Source organism: Dendropsophus ebraccatus, chromosome 7 (genome assembly GCF_027789765.1).
Source record: "Dendropsophus ebraccatus isolate aDenEbr1 chromosome 7, aDenEbr1.pat, whole genome shotgun sequence".
NCBI lineage: Eukaryota > Metazoa > Chordata > Amphibia > Anura > Hylidae > Dendropsophus > Dendropsophus ebraccatus.
This window is the reverse complement of record NC_091460.1, coordinates 6,764,770-6,785,404: the sequence shown is the minus strand read 5'-3', so window position 1 is coordinate 6,785,404 and position 20,635 is coordinate 6,764,770. Positions and strand designations below refer to the sequence as shown.

The 20,635-nt window shown below is 45.0% G+C and overlaps 1 protein-coding gene across 2 annotated transcripts in view; it reads left to right on the top strand.

The window, feature by feature from the left end:
- LOC138796642 (transcription factor COE3-like) overlaps positions 1–20,345 on the top strand; it is an 89,186-nt gene extending 68,841 nt beyond the window's left edge. For both annotated transcript variants that reach the window (XM_069976267.1, XM_069976266.1), the window contains exons 11-16: positions 7,523–7,611; positions 15,593–15,658; positions 15,919–16,096; positions 16,209–16,394; positions 16,668–16,871; positions 18,189–20,345. In XM_069976267.1, the coding sequence (XP_069832368.1) occupies positions 7,523–7,611; positions 15,593–15,658; positions 15,919–16,096; positions 16,209–16,394; positions 16,668–16,871; positions 18,189–18,220 (755 nt within the window). In that variant the 3' untranslated portion in view covers positions 18,221–20,345. The remainder of the gene's footprint in view (positions 1–7,522; positions 7,612–15,592; positions 15,659–15,918; positions 16,097–16,208; positions 16,395–16,667; positions 16,872–18,188) is intronic.
- Positions 20,346–20,635: the final 290 nt, after the last annotated feature.

Below are 20,635 nucleotides of genomic sequence, written 5' to 3'. Positions count from 1 at the left end.
AGGAAGGGGTTACATTGAGCACTACTGCTGTGATAAGAGGGAAGCCTTGATTTACCTTTAGGAGACTATTCTGTGGAAAGTGGAGGCAGGCTTACAGCTTGCAAGTACACAAAGCAAATGCTAAACCCTGCCCCCCAATTCCTTTGTTCTGTCTTGCTGTGTCTATTACTAGAGACGGATTTAGCCTAACAACAGACAGCAGACTTCAGGAAAGGGCCCAACATTTTAGAGGTTCTTTTTTTTACCTCAAATCATTTTTGGCAAATAATTTGATGTACAGTTTGGTCAGGAATCACATAGTCCATCACTTGTTCTTAAATCAGCAGTGACTGTGACAGTGAATTCAGGAGATCTCAATGTAAAAAATATGACTTATTTCAAAATATAAAATGACATTTTTGGCCTGATTTATGTCTAAATGAACAACAACAAAAAAAAAGTGTGCGCGCATAGCCAAGGCGTTAGACCTCAGCCCCGAGAGGAGCACAAGTTTCATAATATTTATATTCTTGAGTAAGATTCTTTATGCCCAGTGTTGACTTCTGCTGAGTATTTTTTTTTATAAGCTTCCAAAATGAGCTTGTTTCAAGTACGGCTCCCTATGGGCAAGAATATACCTGTAACATGTACAAGAATAAGTTACAAGAATATAACAGCTATAAAACTACTAACTACTTTAATAACTACTAACTAAAACTACTACTATAATAACTACTGTCATACAAGAAAAAGTTACAAGAATATAACAGCTGAATATTAACTCCCCGCATCAATGAATATAGCTCCTATAATGCTGCTCCTATATACAAGGATATAACTACTATATACATGAATATAACTACTATAATACTGCTCCTATATACAGGAATATAACTACTATAATACTGCCCCTATATACAGGAATATAACTACTATAATACTGCCCCTATATACAGGAATATAACTACTATAATACTGCCCCTATATACAGGAATATAACTACTGTAATCAGCACAAGCCATTGAGGAAGTAAAGACCAGCGGCACTCACCGGGTTGATGCAGTGATGGTGATTTATTGGCAAGATGTCATCTTGCAGATAAGCTCAGGGCAGGGGGAGACAGGTCCAGAGGTGCTATGCACCGTGGCGACGGCCGTTTCGCGGGCTAACTTTCCCGCTTCGTCTAGCCTAGACGAAGCGGGAAAGTTAGCCCGCGAAACGGCCGTCGCCACGGTGCATAGCACCTCTGGACCTGTCTCCCCCTGCCCTGAGCTTATCTGCAAGATGACATCTTGCCAATAAATCACCATCACTGCATCAACCCGGTGAGTGCCGCTGGTCTTTACTTCCTCAATGGCTTGTGCTGATTAAATGAATTGCTTTCTCATTTACGCTGAGCACCACTATGATGCATGAATGTCACTGAGATTACTCAGTTAACAAAGACTACAACGCTCCTCATCTCACAAAGTCACTTAACCTGAATACACAAACAGCTCCACACAAATTACGGGTCACTGATAGTGCCAACACATCTATTTGCTTGTGCATATAACTACTGTAATACTGCTCATATATACAGGGATATACTACTATAATACTGCTCCCTATTATAGAAGAATGTAACTACTATAATACTGCTCCTATATACAGGAATATAACTACTATAATACTGCCCCTATATACAGGAATATACTACTATAATACTGCTCCTATATACAGGAATATAACTACTATAATACTGCTCCTATATACAGGAATATAACTACTATAATACTGCCCCTATATACAGGAATATACTACTATAATACTGCTCCTATATACAGGAATATAACTACTATAATACTGCCCCTATATACAGGAATATACTACTATAATACTGCCCCTATATACAGGAATATAACTACTATAATACTGCTCCTATATACAGGAATATAACTACTATAATACGGCTCCTATATACAGGAATATAACTACTATAATACTGCTCCCTATATACAGGGATATAATTACTATAATACTGCTCCTATATACAGGAATATAACTACTATAATACTGCTCCTATATACAGGAATATACTACTATAATACTGCTCCTATATACAAGAATATAACTACTATAATACTGCTCATATATACAGGAATATAACTACTATAATACTGCTCCTATATACAGGGATATAACTACTATAATACTGCTCCTATATACAGGGATATACTACTACAATACTGCTCCTATATACAGGAATATACTACTATAATACTGCTCCTATATACAGGAATATAACTGCTATAATACTGCTCCCTATATACTGGAATATAACTACTATAATACTGCTCCTATATACAGGAATATAACTACTATAATACTGCTGCTATATACAGGAATATAACTACTATAATACTGCTCCTATATACAGGAATATACTACTATAATACTGCTCCTATATACAGGGATATACTACTATAATACTGCTCCTATATACAGGAATATAACTACTATAATACTGCCCCCTATATACAGGAATATAACTCCTAAAATACTGCTCCTATATACAGGAATATAACTACTATAATACTGCTCCTATATACAGGAATATAACTACTATAATACTGCTGCTATATACAGGAATATAACTACTATAATACTGCTCCTATATACAGGAATATACTACTATAATACTGCTCCTATATACAGGAATATAACTACTATAATACTGCCCCCTATATACAGGAATATAACTACTATAATACTGCTCCTATATACAGGAATATAACTACTATAATACTGCTCCTATATACAGGGATATAACTACTATAATACTGCTCCTATATACAGGAATATAACTACTATAATACTGCTCCTATATACAGGAATATAGCTACTATAATACTGCCCCCTATATACAGGAATATAACTACTATAATACTGCCCCTATATACCAGTATACAACCTCTGTGTGTTGTCATGTGTGGTGTGAATATGGATCTACAGGAATCCTGGGAGGATAATAACTTGAAGGATGGGATCTTATGACATGGTGGTACCGCAGGAAGTTGACGGATCCTGAGCTGTCTTGGAGGAGTGCGGTGAGATGTGTGAATAACAGCTGCTTACAGGAAATTAATTGCCCGGCCTGGAAAACTTCCGACGTAGAAACTTCTCCAAGTTACATTTCCTTACTGGATACCACCCACTGTACGCCGCGCTCATCCTCCGCCCCGCTCCAGCTGCTTTACACACAATCACTTTTGGCCCGTACTATTATTTTTGCATTTTTCTCCCCCTCCGGGCGGATTGGCCAACGAGTCCTGAATTGCACCAACATCTCAGGGATCCAGTTTCTATTGTTACAACATGTGGTTCCAATTATTGGAGATATTTTCCTTGCTGCAGTGTGTTTTACAGAGCAGATGATGGAATATGAATAATGACCGAGGTCATTAATACACGACAGGAGAGGAGCGGCGTAATGCGAATACTTCTCCTACGGCCAGCATAGCCTGCAGAAACCAGTTCCCGCCGTCCGTGGTGTCACGCTACAGATCCACCAAAGACAAAGGTTTTGTGTCAACATTCGAGTTGTAAAAGAGGCTTGAAAATTTGCCGGACCTCATGTTCTGGAGAACTCACCTGAAAGTTTTTGAAACCTAGTGGTTGAGCAGGTCATATGTGTTGGATGGTTGACCAGTCCCAAATTATATGGGGGTCTACTGGCCTGGATTGTAGATGTCAGGAGAGAAAAAGATCCACCAATCCAGTTCCAGTAGAGCCACCAATAGTAACATGCATGTTGTGTAGTGATGGTGGGGATGGAGGGGGGATGTGGTCAAGAGAGGAAGCTGTCGGCCAGTAACTTTTCCGCTATCCAGTGTGTATCGTAGGACAGTGATGTCCCTGTCTTATCATATGTGTTTACCAAACCCATGGGGCGTCTCAACAGCAGTTAGGAGGAACGGACTCTCAATTACCCATGATAAGCCACCACCAGAGGTTTCCTGTTTCGACCAATAACTTCCCAGTTATCCAATGTGTATGACTAGTTGTAGGACGGTGAAGTCCCTGTCTGACCATATGTGTTGATAAAACCCATAGGGTGGTTTGACCGCAGTTAGGAGGGACGGACTCTCACTTACCCAAGATAAGCCACCACCAAAGGTTTCCAGATTCGGCCAATAACTTCTCAGTTATCCAATGTGTATGACCAGTCGTAGGACAATGAAGTCCCTGTCTGACCATACGTGTTGATAAAACCCATGTGGCGTCTCTACAGCAGTTAGGAAGGACTGAATCTCACCTATCCAAGATAAGCCACCACCAGAGGTTTACTGATTCAGAATTCCTGCATACTGAACTCATGAGAAGATGTAGCAGTTGTCCAAAACAAGTTTTGCCACCTGCTGTTTTATAGACATAACTCTGCTTATATGTCAGGTATGTTATGGTCCACAAAAAGGTAACAAAATCGCCCCTGGCCATATAGCAGGACATCGCGTGGATAAATGGAATGTTTCAACATCTAATTCAGTTGTCAATCATAATCTTGGTCAAGACTGGACTACTTCTGGAACCCAGGAACAGCAAACTTGCAGGTGTTACCTAACTTTTTGTGATAACGTGATATCAATTCTTGTGGGTCCACAATGTATTATTTGCCGACCAGCTGGCCAGTTTCCTGCACTACTGTTTTTGGATGGTAAAGGTCAGGGTTGGGTTTCTTGCTAGGGATACAGAAGGCCACTGTCTTATTGAGATTGTAAAGCCTACAGAAAGTCAAGAACTTTACCTAAACCTGCCCAGTTTGGATAGGAGGCCTTCTGCCTCTCTTTAACAAAACTTGCTGACAGAGAGAAGGACATTTCCACAATTCTTCAGTTCTTGAGTAAATAACCCACTGCCAAACACCCGATCTCTGTTGCTGTACTATCTTGTCCACCGCTGGTCCAAGCCAAAGCTCATCAGGACCATTGACCAACCACAGATCCAGACTTTCTCACAACTTTGTGAACTTTTTGAATTCCATAAAAGAGTAGACCCCTTGCGATTGTACTGTTAGAGGAATCTGGATGTTTCTTTATTCCAGATCCCGTGAGTGTTTGAGCAGATACGTTCTCTCTCCCGTTATCTATCTATAGGAGGTCACGTCAGAGTTGTGGTCGAGGACGGTTTTTACAGTGATCAGCCGGTTGCCTCCTTCACTATTTGGTATCTGCTGTGGTAACGGTTATGTGGATGTTGTCTGTAGGGTCCGGTTTACACCAGGTCCCCCTCCCCAGTGCGGACGTGAAGGGTTAAGGCCGGTGAGATGGCAGGGGCATCATCGGTACTGACAAGTCTCCTGGTATTACAGTCTGAGGAGCAAAGTCTCAATCAATTCAGATTACTGCAAAGTGAAGCGAAGCTTGGGGGTCGCGGAGCTACATATGTTTAGTCTAAGTCAGGTAATCCATCATTGTGCCGGGTCGGTGGTGGAATCGGATGACAGGAAGAGGAGGAGGGGGTGCAGGTCAGAGGTCATATAAACCACCATTTACACCCCCCACTCATCCCACCTCCTTCCAGGGTCCGTGGTGGGATTAGTCAGAGATTACCGAGGAGGATTATGTTCTGGGAAAAGACACCGCAGGCTAATGATATCAGGGAGGAGGTGAGGAGCTCGGTGATCATCCCCGAGAGGAAACTGCCCCTGATCTAACTGCCCCTCATGACTCCAGCAGCAAATGTAACTGCCCCTGACACGACTCCAGCACCTGATGTGAGTGCACCTAATGTAACTGCCCCTGACGACCCTAGCACCTGATGTAACTGCCCCAGGTTACTCCAGCACCTGATGTTACTGCCCCTGACTACTCCAGCACCTGATGTGAGTGCACCTGACGTAACTGCCCCTGACGACCCTAGCACCTGATGTAACTGCCCCAGGTTACTCCAGCACCTGATGTAACTGCCCCAGGTTACTCCAGCACCTGATGTTACTGCCCCTGACTACTCCAGCACCTGATGTGAGTGCACCTGACGTAACTGCCCCTGACGACCCTAGCACCTGATGTAACTGCCCCAGGTTACTCCAGCACCTGATGTAACTGCCCCGATGACTCCAGCACCTGATGTAACTGCCCCAGGTTACTCCAGCCCCTGATGTAACTGCCCCAATGACTCCAGCCCCTGATGTAACTGCCCCAATGACTCCAGCTATAAATGCAACTGCCCCTGATGACCCCAGCACCTGATGTAATTGCCCAAGGTGATTCTAGCACCTGATGTAACTGCCCCTGATTACTCCCAACAACAGATGCCACTCCCCCTGACAACCACAGCACCTGATGAAACTGCAACCTGATTACTCTAGCACCTGACATAACTGCCCCTGATGCCTCCAGCAACAACACTATATAACAGTATTATGGGGGCTCGCAATATTATATGGACACTATATGGCAGTATTATATGGACACTATATGGCAGTATTATGTAGGTTGTACATGGCAGTATAATATACTGTAGACATTGTATGGCAGTATTATATGGGCTGTACATGGTGGTATTATATGACTATATGGCAGTACTATCTAGGCTGTATGGCAGTAATATATACACATTATATGGGCACTATAAGGCAATTTTGTCTAGGCTGTGCAGCAGTATTAGTTTAACCCTATGTGGTATCTTTATCTAGGCTGTACATGGTAGTATAATATGGACCCTATATGGCAGTATTATGTGGGCTGTACATGGCAGTATAATATGGACATAATATGGCAGTATCATGTGCACTGTATGCTGGCGGTTTTTTATGAACACTGTATTGGCTGCGTGGCTTGTGCATGACAGTAATATATGACACTCTGACAGTATAATCTAGTTTGTTTGACAGCATTTTATGGACATTATATGGAAGTTTTATGTAGACTATACATGGCAGTAATGACACTATATGGCAGTATTATTTAGCCTGTATGGCAGTATTTTATGGATACTATATGGCAGTGTAATGTGGACTATACATGGCAGTAATATATGGACACAAAATGGCAGTCTTGTCTAGGCTGTGTTACAGTATTGTATAAAATTATGATATTATGTGGCGTGCACCTGGTAATGTTGTTTTAGCACTGTATGGCAGTATTATGTGGGCTGTACATGGCAGTAATATATGGACATTATATGGCAGTATTATGTCGACTGTAAATGGCAGTTGTATATGGACACTATATGGGTGTATTATGTGGGCTGTACATGGCAGTAGTATATTACACTATGTGGCAGTATTATCTAGCCTGTATGGCAGTTTTATGTGGAATGTGCCTGATAGTATTATTTTGCCACCATATGGCAGCATTATGTGGGCTTTACTTGGTAATATTAGTTGTGCATTATGTCATAGTATTATGTAGATTGTACATGGTGGTAGTATATGGACACTATATGGCAGCATTATATAGCTTGTACATGGCAGTAGAGACATCAGTGGGGCGGTACACTCTGTCTGGTTGTGTCACCCAGATGTTGTAAGGGATTTCACCAATGTCTACTTCCTTTACAGCTCTAAATGAACCTACGATAGACTACGGCTTCCAGAGATTACAGAAGGTGGTGCCCAGGCATCCGGGGGACCCTGAGAGATTACCCAAGGTAAGAAGCTTTATGTGGACCATGTGGCGGCACAATGCTGCTCTCATATATATGCAGACAATATATCTGCTGTATGACCCCTGTGGCTATAAAGCTGATGCATTACCACAGCTGGCCCTAAGGGGGTGTCTTCTTCAGTGATAGTGGCTCATTACGTCCCACCCCTGAAGGGGGCATTACTAGACCTGGCGCATATAGGGGGCATTACTAGGCCTGGCGCATATAGGGGCATTACTAGGCCTGGCGCATATAGGGGCATTACAAGGCCTGGCGCATATAGGGGCATTACAAGGCCTGGTGCATATAGGGGGCATCACAAGGCCTGGCGCATATAGAGGGCATTACAAGGCCTGGCGCATATAGAGGGCATTACAAGGCCTGGCGCATATAGGGGGCATCACAAGGCCTGGCGCATATAGGGGGCATTACTAGGCCTAGTGCATATAGGGGGCATTACTAGGCCTGGCGCATATAGGGGGCATCACAAGGCCTGGCGCATATAGGGGGCATCACAAGGCCTGGCGCATATAGGGGGCATTACTAGGCCTAGTGCATATAGGGGGCATTACTAGGCCTGGCGCATATAGGGGGCATTACAAGGCCTGGCGCATATAGGGGGCATTACAAGGCCTGGCGCATATACAGGGCATTACTAGGCCTGGTGCATATAGGGTGCATTACAAGGCCTGGCGCATATAGGGGGCATTACCAGGCCTGGCGCATATAGGGGGCATTACCAGGCCTTGTGCTTATAGGGGGCATTACAAGGCCTGGCGCATATAGGGGCATTACAAGGCCTGGCGCATATAGGGGGCATTTGGGACCCTTATGGCCACTGGATGGATGGACTCTTATCTCCTTCCTCAGTACACTCCCAGGTCTCCCATCTCCTTCTTCTCAGTACACTCCCAGGCCTCGAATCGCCCTCTTTTTCAGTACACTCCCAGGTCTCGTATCCCCTTCTTTCTTAGTACATTCGCAGGTCTTGCATCGCCCTCTTTCTCAGTACACTCCCAGGCCTCGTATCGCCCTCTTGCTCAGTACACTCCCAGGTCTCGTATCGCCCTGTTGCTCAGTACACTCCCAGGCCTCGTATCGCCCTCTTGCTCAGTACACTCCCAGGCCTCGTATCGCCCTCTTGCTCAGTACACTCCCAGGCCTCGTATCACCCTCTTTTTCAGTACACTCCCAGGCCTCGTATCGCCCTCTTGCTCAGTACACTCCCAGGTCTCGTATCGCCCTGTTGCTCAGTACACTCCCAGGCCTCGCATCGCCCTCTTGCTCAGTACACTCCCAGGTCTCGTATCGCCCTCTTGCTCAGTACACTCCCAGGTCTCGTATCGCCCTCTTGCTCAGTACACTCCCAGGCCTCGTATCGCCCTCTTGCTCAGTACACTCCCAGGTCTCGTATCGCTCTCTTTCTCAGTACACTCCCAGGCCTCGCATCGCCCTCTTGCTCAGTACACTCCCAGGCCTCGTATCTCCTTCTTACTCAGTACACTCCCAGGTCTCGTATCGCCCTCTTGCTCAGTACACTCCCAGGCCTCGCATCGCCCTCTTGCTCAGTACACTCCCAGGCCTCGTATCGCCCTCTTGCTCAGTACACTCCCAGGCCTCGTATCGCCCTCTTGCTCAGTACACTCCCAGGTCTCGTATCGCCCTCTTGCTCAGTACACTCCCAGGCCTCGCATCGCCCTCTTGCTCAGTACACTCCCAGGCCTCGTATCGCCCTCTTGCTCAGTACACTCCCAGGTCTCGTATCGCCCTCTTTCTCAGTACACTCCCAGGTCTCGTATCGCCCTCTTGCTAAGTACACTCCCAGGTCTCGTATCGCCCTCTTGCTCAGTACACTCCCAGGCCTCGTATCGCCCTCTTGCTCAGTACACTCCCAGGCCTCGTATCGCCCTCTTGCTCAGTACACTCCCAGGTCTCGTATCGCCCTCTTTCTCAGTACACTCCCAGGCCTCGTATCGCCCTCTTGCTCAGTACACTTCCAGGCCTCGTATCGCCCTCTTGCTCAGTACACTCCCAGGCCTCGTATCGCCCTGTTGCTCAGTACACTCCCAGGCCTCGTATCGCCCTCTTGCTCAGTACACTCCCAGGCCTCGTATCGCCCTCTTGCTCAGTACACTCCCAGGTCTCGTATCGCCCTCTTGCTCAGTACACTCCCAGGTCTCGTATCGCCCTCTTGCTCAGTACACTCCCAGGCCTCGTATCGCCCTCTTGCTCAGTACACTCCCAGGCCTCGTATCGCCCTCTTGCTCAGTACACTCCCAGGCCTCGTATCGCCCTCTTGCTCAGTACACTCCCAGGTCTCGTATCGCCCTCTTGCTCAGTACACTCCCAGGTCTCGTATCGCCCTCTTGCTCAGTACACTCCCAGGCCTCGCATCGCCCTCTTGCTCAGTACACTCCCAGGCCTCGTATCGCCCTCTTGCTCAGTACACTCCCAGGTCTCGTATCGCCCTCTTGCTCAGTACGCTCCCAGATCTCTGCATAGTCCTTGCTCACCAACCTGTAAATGATCAGTGATGTCATCAGCCCGTGAAGCCTCCAGGAGGATACCATGCAGTGTGATCAGTAATGACAGCTTAAAGCAGGTCCCAAATTGAAGCCATTTATCAGATGGTGACAGGTCAGAGCCAGGAATAACCTTTATTTTTGTGTCTTGCTCAGCTGGTCATAGGTAGGCGATAGGTCGGAGGCTCTGATATAGGTCATAGACATGAGGGGATAAAACCTGTGACTATAGGATGCCACAATAGGGCTCAATGTATATATGTATAAGTATGTATGTATGTTTGTGTGTATGAAGAGCTAAAGAGAAGAACCTTGCCCTTGCATCCTCCCCATCTGTTCCCATAGCCCTGCTGTCTGTGAGTGATCCCTCACCCCTGTCTGGTCAGCATCAGCGGTGGGCTTCACCCCTCCTCACATCATACGGCTTATATTACACCCACTGATGTAGATCTTCTACGCCCTCCAAAAAATATCGGTCCCAGTAGATGCTTTGGACAGTTCCTGACATGGACAGAGGTGGCAGCAGAGAGCACTGTGTCAGACTGGAAAGAATACACCACTTCTTGCAGGACATACAGCAGCTGATAAGTACTGGAAGACTGGAGATTTTTTAATAGAAGTACATTACAAATCTCTGGCACTTTCTGGCACCAGTTGATTTAAAAGTGGAAAAAAAAAACAAAACATAAATATCCTATTTAAAGACAAAAGTAAAAGCAGCTGCCTCTTTGGTACTACGCTGCCCCCTAGGCCCGTCCCCGGAGCTGCGGCACTCCCGCCGGGATAGAGAGGGTTACGGGGAGACGTCGCTGGTGTGAGATGTCCGCAGTGTGATGAGAAGTGAATGGAGAGTCATAGGGAATAAAGCAGAGACAGGTCCCTAACAATGATAAATGCTCCGAGCCCGGGATGGTGACAAGACCCCTGTCTGCCAGTGTTTAACCCCGTGTGTCCTGGGGAAGGGAAATTACAAGCAGCAATCTGAAAGGATAAAGCACAAGTGGATTAAAAAAAAATAATTTAACTCATACTGACAGCAAGGACTAATCAGCCAGGAGCGTGAAGCTCCCCCCCCCCAATGCCCAAGAGTCCTCTGTAGCCTGTAAGATAATAGTAGTATTATAGATGATACTATGAGGGATATGCATTTCCCCCACAGAACAGACATTAATGCCGCCCTCCTGTCAGTATAATGATCAGCGACTGATCCCAGATATGACCTGTGAGGTTGTCGGGGGCCCAGGGCCGAGTCCCATTGGATTTAATCATCTATATATCACTATCCCATTCACCATCCATCATGTCTTGTTGCTGCTGTCACCCTTGTATAATTACATAGTTACATAGTTAATACGGTTGAAAAAAGACACATGTCCATCAAGTTCAACCAAGGAGGGGATGAATACAGGGAAGGGGGAGGGGTGATAGAAGAACCAAAGGAACCTAATTGGAGCCCTTGTATGCTTGTATGTTCAGTCCTATCCCACTCGTTCACTATTGGGGGGGGGGGGGGGGCGTCTGGGCTTGGGTCCATAGCTGACAGCCACAAGAGCTATCCACGGATAAGATGGTCATTTCTACATTATTCTCTGAAGATGGAACTGAAGTCGCTGACATGCCCAATGCCAGGATTAGATGCCAGGTGGAGGCCCCATAAACATTAGACACTTGCCTAGCTGATTCCGGTGGGATCCACACATTGGTCCGGGGGACATCAAGAATATAAGGACAAGAGGGGGAAATAATAGAAATTGGGAGTATGTACTTGTTATATTAATCCCAGGGACCCAAAAAGACTGATACTTTTAGTGTTGAAATGTCTCCTGGCTACAGATAGTAGGACCAGAAGAGACAATGATAGAACATTGGGATTTCTACTCTTTATATTATTCTTGAGGAGAGATAGTAGGACAATAGGAGACAATAATATAACATGGGGTCTCTACTCTTTACAGTGGTTTCAATGAGAGGACGGACAGTAGGACCAGAAGAGACAATGATAGGACGTGGGGGTCTGTACTCTTTGTACTCTGTATATTAGTCCAGGAAAGAGGAGGGATAGTAGGAGTAGAGGAGATGTGTACCATTACAGCAATGGTTAATAAACACACAAAAAACGCTCCGAGATAGCTAGAAGTCATGGCCTTAGTCAGGTTTGGGGAATCTACTGTACTACCTTTATCGGCCCCATAATGTCAGTCCTAGCCTATACAACTCCCATGAAGTGTTAATGCACCTGGGCAAACACATTGTAGAAGGTTTGGTGCAGACGACATCTGAGAGTCAGTCATTCCTCAGAGATGTCTCTCAATGGAGAACACTTGCTCTGTAGTCCCGGCTAGGATTCCTGCACACTATTCTTGGTACATGCCATCCCTCTAAGTCCCAGGGTACCTCGTCTGAGTTGGGCGTCTCGGGGAGGACAAGCAGATCTAGGTTCTGTCTACCTCTATGATAAGTACATGATGCTCCAGTGATCTGGTGAAAAGCTGTCCAAGGAGGGAAGTCATTATCCCACCGCTTCGCTGATCCGGCATCCGCAGAGACCCCCCCTGAGCTTTAATGGGCTGCCCAATATCCATGCGCTCTCTTGTTTTGATATCTCTGTGAATAGTATTCGAGAAGTTCTCTGTCTGCAGACTATTTGTATGATTCCCATCAGTCTTATGTCTCTGGTGGCTCCTCGGTGTAAAGTTAGGCTCCATTCACTTCAATGGAACTAAGTTACAGAACCTGCACCCAAACTGGAGACAAAAGCGGTGCTGTCTCTGGGGAAAAAAAAAAAAAAAAAAAGTTGGCATGTTTTTCTAACCCTGGGTTACCCCTTAACCCTAACGGAATATATTATACTATCTGTCAGATGAAGGTAAGAGACATACCTTCCTCCTTGGTGTCCCCTGTGCAATATTGAGCTATTAGCAGGTTAGATTCATCTAACCTGCCGATAGTTTCCCTTTAAATAAGGCTTATTATGCAAAGCTTTGTGCTGAGGTCATCCCCTCCTTAGTTAAAGGAAGACTATACACAGGACTTGATTAGTACTTACCTGAGGAAGAAGTCGTTCCAACTTTGAAACAAATGTGTTTGTTGTATCCTGCTGGTTTTATTAAAACTTTTTTTTTTTTTACATGAGAGCAGTGCCTGTATGGAATGGCCATTTTTTTTTCTTTTTTAATGCTTCATAATGTCCATATGCCATTCGCCTCCACCTGTTTCCTACGGGTCTAAAGAGGTTAGTAAGTGGAGATTCGGTACCTTAAGCAGATGTTGTCTTGAAATTTATTTCTGGCCCAGGTCAGACTAGATTTGGATCAGGAGCTGTGTCGAATCTCAAAATTTTAATTTCCAAAAATAGTAAATTTTTCCGTATAATGAGACCTGCGCAGTATGTGTATCTTCTATCCACAGTCAAGCCCAGGATATTCTTGCCCTTTAAAGGAGCCACTTAGGTCGGTCAATAATTTCACATTACACATAATCCACTTTTTGCATTATGACCATCAAAGAAGTGGTTACTAAGTAGATTGGGCCCTAAGTGAAGGCGCGGCGCTGTAACTCGCTCCGGTCCCTATGGACGACCATGAATACAATTAGCAGCTGATTGAGGCTTCGGGCTCAGCCTTGGTGTGATCTTCGATTGATAGGACCGAGAAGGAAGTAGTAATGGAAGATTAATGCGTCGTCTTATATGAGGATGGAAGAGACGTTGAGTGGGGAGAGAGCTGGAGCAAGGGGGGTGGGAAGGAAAACCGGAGTACTTAAAGGAGGGTAATGAAATAAAGAAGGCAGGATGTAGACATATCTGTGGAAACAATCAGCCGTTGGCACTGATGTTGTGATCGGAGATTGAAAGCCAAATAACAACCAAGAACCAAGAAAGTAAAACTTTTTGAGCCACAAACAGGTTGGTGAAATTCTAGTGGATTTACCAAATTGTGGCTTGTGGGTTCTTCCTGATGACAGTAACTCATTAAAGTGGAATTCCACCTCAATATATCTTCCAAATCTGACTTAAATGACCAAAATATTGTGATGTGCTATCCTGACATAAATCCCAGCATGAGAGCTTTAACGTGTGTCTAATGTCTGACATCCCAATGGGTCTTTATGTTGCTTAAAGGTGGAATTCTCCTATAATGTATTATAGATAGAACCAGTAATCCCTATGTTGTAGATCATTGTAGATTTTAGAGTGGAGACCAACAGACTCCAATATACATATAGACCTTAGACCAGATGATATCTCAGTCTACTAGCAAGACTTTGAGTGGGAACCAATAGATCTTGATCTACTGTTTGTAGACTTCATATATGGGACCATTATATTTCCACCTATAGGTTGTCAATATATTGTACCTCAGTAGCTTCTGATATGCAGATTTAACCAGAGATTTATGTCCAGTAGCAATCATTCTGTTTATAAATAGCTTCTAATTCTCAATCAGTTCAAGCAGTAGGTTGGAAGACAATGGTCCCAAGTCAAGATCTATTGGTTTCCACACAGAGGTCTATATGTATGTAGGCTGAGATCTTACGGTCCGTATGCTGAGTTCTACCTGAAGGCTATATACTGGTCCCCACTCTGAAGCGGACCTATGGATTGAGATCTACTGGTCCCCAATCTGAGGTCTACCTGAAATCTACTGGTCTGTTTAACCTATACCGAACATACCGATTACGGCGGATTAGGTAGTCAATCTAAGTTGTAAGAGGTGGTTCTGAACCAGGTAATAGGGGTTGACCGTGATGGAAAATCACATCTGACCTGTTTTTGGAGATAGATAAGCCACAGCAAGAGCATTCCCTGCTGCTTAACCCTCCCTTTCCCATAGAGAACTCAGCCATGCCCAATGATTGTGTGTGTGGAAAGAATAGGCGGCGGGCAGGAGACATAACTGATGGCTGAACTATTATTTGTCTGTCAGTTGCCTGCAAACAAGCACCAATCAGTGCTTGTTTACGTCCTTGCACAGCCCCATATAGGGCTATGTAAAGGGACCCTAAAGATCCCCATACACCTTAGACTGACGGACGAAACCATCATGAGATGTCTAAAATCTAAGGTGTATCTAAGGTCTTTAGGGTGCTTCAACATAACCCAATATGGGGCTGTGCAAGGATCAGTGCTTGTCTGCAGGCCTTTCTAAGACATGATAAATGGTGTGGCCAGGCCACACAAACGATAGCTGTATCATTGGTGCAGCCATTAACATTCATTGTTATTGTCCGCACTTCTGTTTACACAAAGATGTGCGGCTAATAATGATGGACTTTACTGCTGCACAAAATATATGATCAGCCGACAAGAGGAATGGAACACTCAATTGTCCCATGTAAAAGGGCCTTAAGGTCTACCTGTGTATTGTTATCTACTATTCGTCCCCCACCGATTTACAACATTCTGGTTTCCTCTTAATATAAAGCCATGTTAATACTGACCATCCTCTTCCTTTCGCCTACAGGAGGTCTTGTTGAAGAGAGCAGCTGACCTGGTGGAAGCGTTATATGGAATGCCGCACAATAACCAGGTAACATTTGGTGGATCATTAACGTTAGAGGCACGGGGGGGGGGGGGGGGGGGCTTCTTTATGCATGAACAGAGCTTATAACCCAGACTGGAGTCCAATCCCGCAGCAGCTGGGTCAACCTGAGAAGTAGATACAATGCTGCCAGATACCTTTGGTACCCCATTTTGGATATTTCAAGAACAGTTGCTCATACACATTATATTATCTGTGACCTCACAACGATGTCAGGTAAAACATCAGAACTTTGCGTCTTTACCCAGGACATTATCTTAAAAAGAGCAGCAGACATTGCTGAAGCACTGTACAGCGTACCCCGAAACTCCAACCAGCTCTCCTCACTGACAACCAACCATCCGCACACTGGCATGATGGGCGTCAACTCCTTTGGGAGCCAGTTGGCCATCAACATTGCCGAATCGTCCCAGACGTCCGATCAAGGTAAAGGGAAGAAAAGTGAAGCCAAGTATCCACGTTTATCTATCTAAGTGGGGGCGGCTTGGGTAGTTTGTGAGTTATGTTCCTGTTATGTCAATATTCATTCTTCTTCCAGGATACTCCAGGAACACAAGTAGCGTCTCTCCACGAGGCTACGTACCCAGCTCCACCCCCCAGCAGTCCAATTATAACACCATCACTTCCAGCATGAACGGCTATGCAGGAGCGGGGATGACCAGCTTGGGAGTACCGGCCTCTCCAAGCTTTCTCAATGGCTCTACTGCCAATTCTCCATATGCAAGTGAGTGTAGAGCCTTGTACCCAGGTAGTCATGGCTTGTCAAGCAAGTTCCACATCACCTGGGGGGTCCAAAAGGCTCCAAAGCACTAATATCCATTACAGATGGCGCATGCAGATGTTGGCACAGATCTATATGTTGCTACCATCACAGTTAACCTCATTGGTCCTTGTAGCCCCAGATGAAGACCATCTGTCACCAGGAATTTCCCATAGATATGACCCTGACTTAAGGCTCATTGTTTTTTTAATCAAGTTTTCCACCGTATTTCCCTAGTTATGCCCGCAAGTCCTCCACTGGGAGCCTCATCCATAACACTTCCATCCAGTGCAAACTCCGCCACTCCGGCTGGTGTCTTCTCCTTCTCTCCAGTCAATATGATCTCTGCCGTCAAGCAGAAGAGCGCCTTTGCACCAGTCGTGCGGCCCCAAAACTCCCCTCCTCCAACCTGCACCAGCTCCAGTGCAAACAGTCTTCAAGGTAAGAGACTATCACTGATGAACTGATGGACACCATCATAAAAGAACCATATTTATCGATCTATATGTGTTTACTTCATAGGTCAGGAGTACAGCAGAGTAAGGGTCCTATTCCACGGGCCGAGGAGGCCCCGATCAACAATGTAAACGAGCGGCCATCTGCTAGATCGCCGCTCGTTTACTGGGCCTATTCCACAGCCCGATGATCGTTGAGCGAGGGCTGCAAGGACATTGTTACCGATGTCCTTGCAGCAGCATACATTACCTGTCCAGGCTTCTTCTCCTCGCTGTCTTCGTCCCCAGGTCCCGCGCGCTCTAGCTTCAGAATGGCCTGTCAGCTGACAGGCGACACTCAGCCAATCACAGGTCGCGGCGGTCCCGGCCTGTGATTGGCTGAGCGCTCCGTCAGCTGACCGGCCATTCTGAAGATAGAGCGCGTGGGACCCGGGGATGAAGACAGCAGGGAGAAGAAGCCTGGACAGGTAATGTATGCTGCTGCTGCTTGTCAAATCGTCGGTCGCCCGCCGCGCACCGCTATTCAACCGTAGCGATGCGCGGTGGGGGAACGATAATTTTAGGTCTGGCCCTAAATGAACGATCAGACGATGACACGATCATCGGCTGATCATTCTCTCTATCTCACCGAACGATAATCGTCCGAATCGGGCCAAATGGGGCCGATCCAGCCGATTATCGTTACTGTGGAATAGGGCCCTAAATCTACAGTAAGGTTTGCCAACGCTAAATCTATTGAATTTGCCATAAATTCATTTAATCTTGCAGAAGTCATTGAGTTTTGTAAGTTTTCCAATTCCCTGAAGAAATCTGCAATGAGTCTCTGGACTTTCGCATTTTAAGGAATCAGAATGACTTTTTATAAGACTAAATAAATTGATTGCCGATTCATTATGGGTTGGAGGTTGGCAAATCGTACTGTAGATCCGCCTAATTCTAGTCATGAGGATCCAGAACAAGAAACTGAACTCCCTGGAACCATGAGTCCTTTTGAGTCCTATACATTCTGGCGTATGACCAAACCATATTAGTTACTAGTTTAACGAAAAACCTTGAGAAGGTCCAGTATCCTGTTCTTAAAGGAAGTCCATACATTAGGAGGCTGGTTAGTCTTCTCATATACCTCCTGTGTTAAGTTCTTTTATAGTATTATATATTTTTACCACATATTTAGAGGGATCAGGTATGACTGAGATGATGATGCCACATTTGAGGCATGTAATCCTAACCATATTTATGGAAAATTTACAGAGTTGGCAGACCACACGATCCCATCACCACTTTGTCTCTGTTTTCCTTCCAGCCATGACCGGCCTCATCGTGCCACCTATGTAGAACAAGTTCAATATATCCTGGACTCTTCTTAAATTCTGGAGAACAGACTTAGACCTTCTGAATTGGTCAATGGATCAACAGAATCTTCATGGTCTTCCAAGAAGTTTCCTGTCTTACCCTGATGGATCCAAGGGATATAGCTCTCCTCCATAAGCCTCTTCTTCACGAGAAGGGCAAGCATTACACGGAAGAGGACATGAGGTGCCTTTCCATCTGTTCTTTTGATAGAGGACTCTTGTACATATAGGACGAATGACTCTCTTCCTACATACCTGGTGATGGACTATTTTCCTATGAATGTTAATCTGAACTCATCTCTTATGGATTTTTTTTTCCTGAATGCACTACCGGGATCATCCTTTTCGATGTGGCGACACTGGACCAAACCGTAGATCCGTGATGTCAGAAGATGGTGTTGGTTTGTGGGTGCACACATCCCAGCTTCAGAACTTCATACCATAGGATTAATCTCCCCTCTTCGTCCCCCAAGTCTTTTAATGTGCGATTCATATGTTGTCGACCCTCATGGTGAAGGCGGATTGTTTTATACTGCACTTTGTATAAATTGTGGACATGATAGACATTCCTTAAAGTTCTCAGAGTTGTTTTTACTTAAATGATGTGAATACTTTTCCCCTTCCCAGGTGGTAGAGGGACATCCACCACCTCCTTACATAGGTTCCTGACCCTTTCACTAGAGATGGCTAATGACTATTTGTTCTATAAGTTCCTCACACGTCAAGCGTCCTCCACCCCATAATGTCGGCCGTCATCCCTTTCCATATCTGGAATGAGAGTTGTGATGGTCCTGACTCCTGTGGCCTTAGGCATGAGATACAACATTTAGGTTAGAGACACAAAGTTGTGATATTAGAAGAGAAGCTTATAGACTCTTCACAATATTTATATCCTACTATTTATTCCCCCTACCCACCTCAAGACCTGGACCATGACGTTCTATAAACTCACATATGTATGTGTGTTCTAGATAACTCAATGCCACCTGGCCTGGTGCTGGGCACTTCATACCCTCAGCTATCCTTGTAGTCACAGAAGCCGACACTCTAACAGACAAATAATGCAAAAATTAGATTTTTTTTTTTTTGTTTCTTCCTAAATTAAATTTTTTGAATGCACTTAATACCCGTAAAAGACGAAGCTTGTCCCCCGGCTGTGGCAGGTAGAACACATTTCATTATTTTATTTTAATTTCATAATTGCTTGCCCCCAAAATATTCACATTTCTGACCTCCCCCCGTGTTCGTGTTTTCTTTGGGATAATCCTTTTTCAGACTCCACAACCCAACGATCAGATGGTCCCTACAGATTTGGCTGTTGTAGCTGAGCTGATACCGGGGGATAGGGTATGCCTGGTGCCTATCTGAATGAACAACTCTTTGCAGTGGCTCTCCACTCTGGGCAGAACTAGGGGACCATGTAATGTGTATTAGGACATCCTGACTCTGATGGCAGATATCTGGGAGAGATAACAGTCGGCCATGTTGGATTTTAGCTGCCCAATAATTTTGTTCTCTGTGAGATAAGGAAGAGAGGTATGTGAGGGTGGTTTCCTCCTGTAGCACACCCTAAGAAGCATCAGTATGATAGACATGATAATGCAGTACTAAGCAATGTAAGCTGTGAATTAGATATAGCACTCACCAAAAGCTGCTGCAGCCTCTTCATCTCTCTCTCTCTCTCTGCCTCTATCTCTACCCAACCACTCTTTGACTTTTAAGGGTCTGATCCTTCAGTGAGATGAACCATGTCACAGACTTCTGTGGGCAGCTGCAACCCGGTTCTTCAGTGAGCTGAACCATTTCATAGACTTCTATTGGTAGCTTTAACCTGATCTCTCAGTGAGCTTAACCGTTACATAGATATCTGTGAGAAGTTGTAACTTGATCTTTCAGTAAGCTAAGCTCTCTAATGAACTTCTATGGGCAGCTGTAATTGATCTTTCATTGAGCTGAACAATCTCATAGACTTCTATGGGCAGCTGTAATTGATTCTTCATTGAGCTGAACCATCTCATAGACCTCTACGGGCAGCTGTAATTGATCCATCATTGAGCTGAACCATCTCATAGACTTCTATGGGCATCTGTAATTGATCCTTGAGTGAGCTGAACCGTATTAAGATGAGTAGAGATCTGTAAATCTGTTTGATATCAACTGATTTAGTGCCAATTTTTTTGTTTTTTCTTATTGAAATTTGAGTGCAATTTTATAGCGATCACGAGATAAAACAATCTGCAATGTATGGCTGGTTTTAGGTTATATTCACACCCACTCTGGGTAGTCCATGTGGTGTTGAATGTTCTACCATGTCCTAAAAAAAAGTTGTAAAACAACATTTCTTGATGTAGAGCACAGGTGTAAAACTCAGGCCCTCCAGCTAAAGCATGGGTCTCCA